Source organism: Bos taurus, chromosome 16, assembly GCF_002263795.3.
Source record: "Bos taurus isolate L1 Dominette 01449 registration number 42190680 breed Hereford chromosome 16, ARS-UCD2.0, whole genome shotgun sequence".
Classification (NCBI taxonomy): domain Eukaryota; kingdom Metazoa; phylum Chordata; class Mammalia; order Artiodactyla; family Bovidae; genus Bos; species Bos taurus.
Genome location: NC_037343.1, coordinates 21896751 through 21902750, shown reverse-complemented (window position 1 = coordinate 21902750; position 6000 = coordinate 21896751). Strand labels below are relative to the sequence as shown.

The window sequence follows — 6000 nt, the reverse complement described above, 5'->3', positions numbered from 1 at the left end:
GGCCCTGGGGTTGGCAGAACATAGGATCAGAAAGCCAAGGCATGGTCCAAACATCTCTCTGCATTTTTTTCTGGTAGACAGTCAAGCTGGATGGAAACTAAATCTCCAACAATTACCAAATAGCAATAAACAAGGGAATAAAAAGACTGCACAGGGCTTTCTTCAGGCTTTGATAGATACATCCTGGCTCTTGAACTATAAAGTATGACATCTCTGGACTGAATCTCTTTGAGAAAAAAAAAAAAAGCATGATATTAAAGCTGGTATGACTTTTCTAGCTTGAGCTGATGCTCTCTGCATTAGAAGCATTCTCTGATCTCCACAATGGACAGGAAAAACACATCGACGTATCATTGAAATAATTTATTTACCACTAGAGCACCACAAAAACAGACATACATTGTGTTAAAATACAGCGTAATCAGTCATCAAAATACAAAACAGCTATTCTTATGTTCCATTTAAAAAAAAAATCATGCCAACCATAAAACTGCATTGCTGTTTAACACAGAAAAACTGTAGCCCCATCCCACCCACATACTAACATTTTCCCCATTCCCTCCCACCTCCCTCCCGTCTCATGGCAATATTTACTTATGGGAAATAAAGGCCTTATAGAACCCCCCAAACTAAAAAAAAAAAAAAAAAGATTCAAGATATCTTAAAATAGAGCATTTAAAATATTATCAGTGCATTCATGAGGAAAGACAAAATAATACAAAACAAAAATGTCATTCTATCTGAGAAGAAAATACCTGCAGAAATAAAAGTGATTTACATAGAATGAATAGAAAAGTGGAAAAGAAAAAAAAATCAACACACTCCAATCTGGGATTGGATTTCACCCAATCCAAAGGTTGTTTGGTATTGTGGCATCCTATCTCTTGCTTTTCCAGTTTTCAGACAAATCCAATTTGTCATTTTAATAATGGCCAGGAAATTCCAAGAAAAGGAAGTATACTATATCAAACAACTTCACTCTGGATTCACACCTCACTGTGCTGCTCTTTAGGTAAAACTGCAAATATTCCATTGTCTTACTATTAATGATTATTCTAAAGCTAAATAAGAGACAACTGACAAACTGACATATCCTACAAACCCTGACATAAGGTTACCTCCTCTGCAAAAATGTAGCAAATCGTGTATTTCGGCAAGGTAAATTCTAGCCTCTGATTTGGTAAGTTTCATTCAGAGGAAAGAAAGGACTTTTTGATCATGGGAGAATTTGCCTTGTGCCTTTGCAACCTTCAAAGAACATCTATAAAACCTTAATTTCAGTTAAATACACTAAATGACTTATGCTGACATGGGTTTATTTTTTCTTCCTTAAAAAAGTCAACTGAAATGTTAATCTTTCCATTTTTCCCTGAACACTAAAAACTCAATTAAAGAAAACGTTGTTTCCTGTGATCTGTCTGCTCTTTTTTTTTTAATAGCAGAATTCTGTGAAAATACTGATTAAACCAAGTTAGAGACACCTTTCTTAAACCAGTCACTAAGACTCTGAGTTCCAGTCAGATCCTTAAGCCCTTGCTAAATCTAAACATTTCACCTCAATTATCTATGTATCTATAATCCCGAATTTTCCTAAAATAGAAGCTTGTTAATGTCTGAATTGATTAGTAATGATGCTTAGAAAATGAAGAAAAACTATGTCTTTTTATAAAAGAAAAAAAAGGACAAGTGGACTCAGGTAGTTTATGTCATAATAATGGACAATGAAAAAGCACGAGTGGAACAAATACTATCAAACATGTATTTGTAGTGCAAGTCGAAATACAGGGGCTTTATTCAAAAGTTCTGGCCAGCTAAAGGAAACACACAATTCCCAGCGATCATTAGAAAGAGCCCAAATTTAAGTCCAATCTAAATCAGAGTTGGCATTACTATAGAACATTAAAAAATATGGTAAAAATTTACACATTACACATAAAGTAGTTAATGTTTTGATTTCATCATTTGCAAAAGAGATCTGCAGTTGTGTTTCCAATTATACTGGCTTCTATACCCATCTATTGTAATAATATAGGTATGGTTACATACACCGAAATGAAAGAAAAATCTAGAGCGCAGCTGCACAGCAATACTTTAAGGTCTGAAGTTTGACCAGTACGTATCTAAACATCTCAACATCTCACTGGTTGACTAAACTGACAAAGAACCATTTACAATTAAAGAGAACAAAAAAATCTTACAGACTTAATCTGACTGAAAGTTTCCTTTATTAACAGGCTTTTCAGTTTTGAACCTTACAAGAAGCTTCCTTGGGCAGTTGGTACAAAGCATGTATTTGCAGGGTCTCTCTCTTTATGCAGACTCACTCGGTCATATAATAGATCTCACTCGCATTTTTCATCTTGTTAATATGACCTCTTTTGCTGGCCCGTTTGAGTTCAAGTTCCTTAAGCCATCCATGGGTTTCTGGCAAAGTATTTGGTCTCCACTTTTTTTACACCTGTTTTATTTTCCAAGGGCAATGAAATGTTCATTATATAGTAACACACAATAAATAACTCACTGTTAACTCTAAGAGTAAGAATGGGAAAGATACCTATTGCATAGCAATACAGAAAAATCAAGTGAGGCATGGGATAAGAACATATGTACAGCAACTCCACTGAACGGGATTTTCCTGTTTGTTTTTTTTTCTTTCACATAATTAACACTAACAAATACTTCCAGTGTTTATTTTTTTCTTAAGAAAAAAAAGGTTTTGCTTCTTGTCTCTCTCACTTACAGAGTAGGTAAAATATAAAGCCTTCAACTTTTTTTTCGTTTCAGATGCCAGTTTTAACAAACAGAACACAAACTTCCGAAGTGTTTGAACTAGTACCGCTTTTTTCAATTTTTTTTTTTAACACTGATGAAGCAAGGCTCTCTTGTGTTTTCTTGTTACAAACATTGCCTTTGTCACCATCATCACCATCATCATCGTGCGATTATCATCTTGTCACTTTTCCGAGAATCTTAGCTGCATTTGCAAGACTTGACAATCATATTAGAAAGCTGTTCGATCTTGGGTGTTTTGCCAATGTAGTAGAGAATGGTGAGCGGCTCTAAATCTTGGGACACGCAGCAAGGGGAAGCAGACGCTTCTGGATTTATGGTATTATATAAGCTGAGAACCTGAAAGAACGCAGGAGAAGAAAGAAAACATAGGAAAAGCCCAAACAAAATGAAGGGCAATTATTTTTTTAATTTATTTATTTAATTGGAGGATAATTACTTTACATTATTGTGATGGTTTTTGCCATACGATATGAATATGAATTATCAATATGCATTGGCCACAGGTAAACATGTGTCCCCTACATCCTGACCACTATGGAGAACAGTGTGGAGATTCCTTAAAAAACTAGGGCAGTTATTTTTAAATAGAACCATCCCACAATGTTATCAGTTCCAGTACTGAGTAGGCAGTTTAAATGATTTGGGGCTTACACTTTACTTATCCTCCAATTATAGTCAAATGGGGAGGCGTCCCCAAGAATCCCTGAGTTTATCATTTTCCTACAGAATCCTTTTCTCACACATTGGACAAAATTGCTCATTCAACAGATTTTCCAGTTTTTCCAATGAGTCTTAACTTTGATCATAGCTTTGCTGTCTGCACTTCACAGGCCCTCAGAAAACTAGGTCCAAACTTGGCATTTGGTCTTGTAAATCTGCCTGCAATGCAGTTCGATTTCTGGATTGGGAAGATCCCCTGAAGAAGGGACAGGCTACCCATTCCAGTATTCTCAGGCTTCCCTGGGGGCCCAGATGGTAAAAAGTGAAGTGAAGTGAAAGTGGCTCAGTCATGTCTGACTCTTTGCAACTCTATACAGTTCATGGAATTCTCCAGGCCAGAATCTGAGTGGGTAGCCTTTCCTTTCTCCAGTGGATCTTCCCAACCCAGTAATCAAACTGGGGTCTCCTGCACTGCAGGTGGATTCTTTACCAATTGAGCTATGAATCCATCTGCAATGCTGGGAGACTTGGCTTCAATCCCTGGATTGGGAAGATCCCATGGAGGAGAGAATGGCAACCCACTCCAGTATTCTTGCCTGAAGAATCCCCATGGACAAAGGAGCCTAGCATGCTACAGTCCATGGGGTCACAAAGAGACGGACACAACTGAGTGACTACATAAGCACAGCACTAGACTTCTTCATAACCGAAGTTGTTTCATGAATAGATATTTTCAATTCCCACCCAGATGAAGAGTTCCCTTGAGGTCGGGGACTCTACACTCTTCATTTTTCTTTTTTTTTAAACCTTATAGCCCTAGTAAGACTTCTCTGGACAAGATGAGACTCATGTGCTAGGTGAAGAAACGAATATACAAATAAGTAAGAAAATAACTTTTTCTTTATTAAAATTCTTAGCAGAATGTTAATCTATCCTTAGGTAGAGCAAAAGACACCTGTCTGCAGTGTGAAATATTTCTGTGCTAAGCGTCTTCTCAGGCCAATTTAATGTCATCTAAAATTTTCATTTAAAAGAAAAAAAAGTTCAAATTCTTTTCACTTGTCATTGCTTCATAAATATAATCATGTGAATAAATAAGCAACCTATGTTCTTAATTATCCAGTTGGTCACATTTTGCTTATAACAATGATGATAATAATAAAAATACAATAATAATAATCAACCCTCCATTTAACTTTTCATGTGGTAAATAGTAGTGGCTAAGTATGGCACCCCACTCCAGTACTCTTGCCTGGAAAATCCCATGGATGGAGGAGCCTGGTAGGCTGCAGGCCATGGGATCGCTAGGAGTTGGACACGACTGAGCAACTTCACATTCACTTTTCACTTTCATGCATTGGAGAAGGAAATGGCAACCCACTCCAGTATTCTTGCCTGGAGAATCCCAGGGACGGGGGAGCCTGGTGGGCTGCCGTCTATGGGGTCGCACAGAGTCGGACACGACTGAAGCAACTTAGCAGCAGCAGCAGCAGCAGCAAGTACAGAATGAAAAGGAAGTTCTACAGTTTGCGCTATACCTTTAACCCTGTCCTCTATCAAAGGAGCACGTGACTTCTACCAGCAGAAGTGTGGCACATCCCCAGTGATGATAAAGAGACCTTTCCAAGGATGCCATTAATGTGTTAGTCAAACAGCAAGTGACCTTTTCCTCGAGATCCACGGCAACATTTTCAGCCTAAGACAGAAAATCTGTTCAGCACACCAACACTGACTACTTTATTAAGCTACCTCTGGCTTTTTGGGTAACTGTCCAAACCACATATTTGTGATCATGACAGTGATTCTTCCTCTCTCCTTGAAAAACAAGCATGGTCTCAGCCTTCACACACTCCCTCTGTGTATCAAGAAGGAGAATTATGTTTCTATTTGGCAACTGGGCCTTCCCACATTACGGCTACTGTTGCCACAGCCCTGCTGAAGCAGCCTGGCCTGAGAGCTCAGACAAAGGGACAGGCAGGAGCAAGCTTCCCTCACATGGCCAAGCACGTGGTCAGTCCTGAGAGCCAAAAATCTCCAAGGGAGTCAGCAAAACAGCTGAAGGAAGGGGGGCCATGTTTGTCAACTGAAAGTTTTGTGGATGTAAGCATTTATCAATAAATAGACTTTATCCTCCACCAACACGTGATTCTTCCACTGAACACAAGAGGCATTTTCTAAGACAGATTGTCCAAAATAATGGATATCCCCCAAACTCTCGAATTCAGCTGAACACATTATGCGATCTTTTTTTGGCAGCGCATTCATTTTCCTACCCTGCAGTGAAAGGCAATTTTTCTAATGCTCCTTTAATAAGAAGATTTACAGAGGCATAACCCCAATGTGTAGCCAAGACAGAGCAAATGAAGGCCTGGTTATAAAACCGGGAGTCTTGAGTCCTAAGCTTTGGTTTGTCACCAACTGTTTGATCCTGGATAAGTCATCTACACGATATGGACTCTAATTTTTCTAGAAAAATGAAGGATTTGGACAATATAACCCATTTTTTGTATTTTATATTATGATTATTTTGTTTTTTATTGAATATAG

General features: G+C 38.1%; 1 protein-coding gene across 6 annotated transcripts in view; it reads right to left on the bottom strand.

Annotated features, from left to right (window-relative positions):
* Positions 1-342: 342 nt before the first annotated feature.
* The window catches only part of TGFB2 (transforming growth factor beta 2), a 94436-nt gene continuing 88778 nt past the window's right edge, over positions 343-6000 (bottom strand). For 3 of the 6 annotated variants that reach the window (XM_005216784.5, XM_005216785.5, XM_024976323.2), the window contains one exon: positions 343-3129. In XM_005216784.5, the coding sequence (XP_005216841.1) occupies positions 2971-3129 (159 nt within the window). In that variant the 3' untranslated portion in view covers positions 343-2970. The other 3 variants (NM_001113252.1, XM_010813094.4, XM_010813095.4) reach the window with 3 other exon arrangements.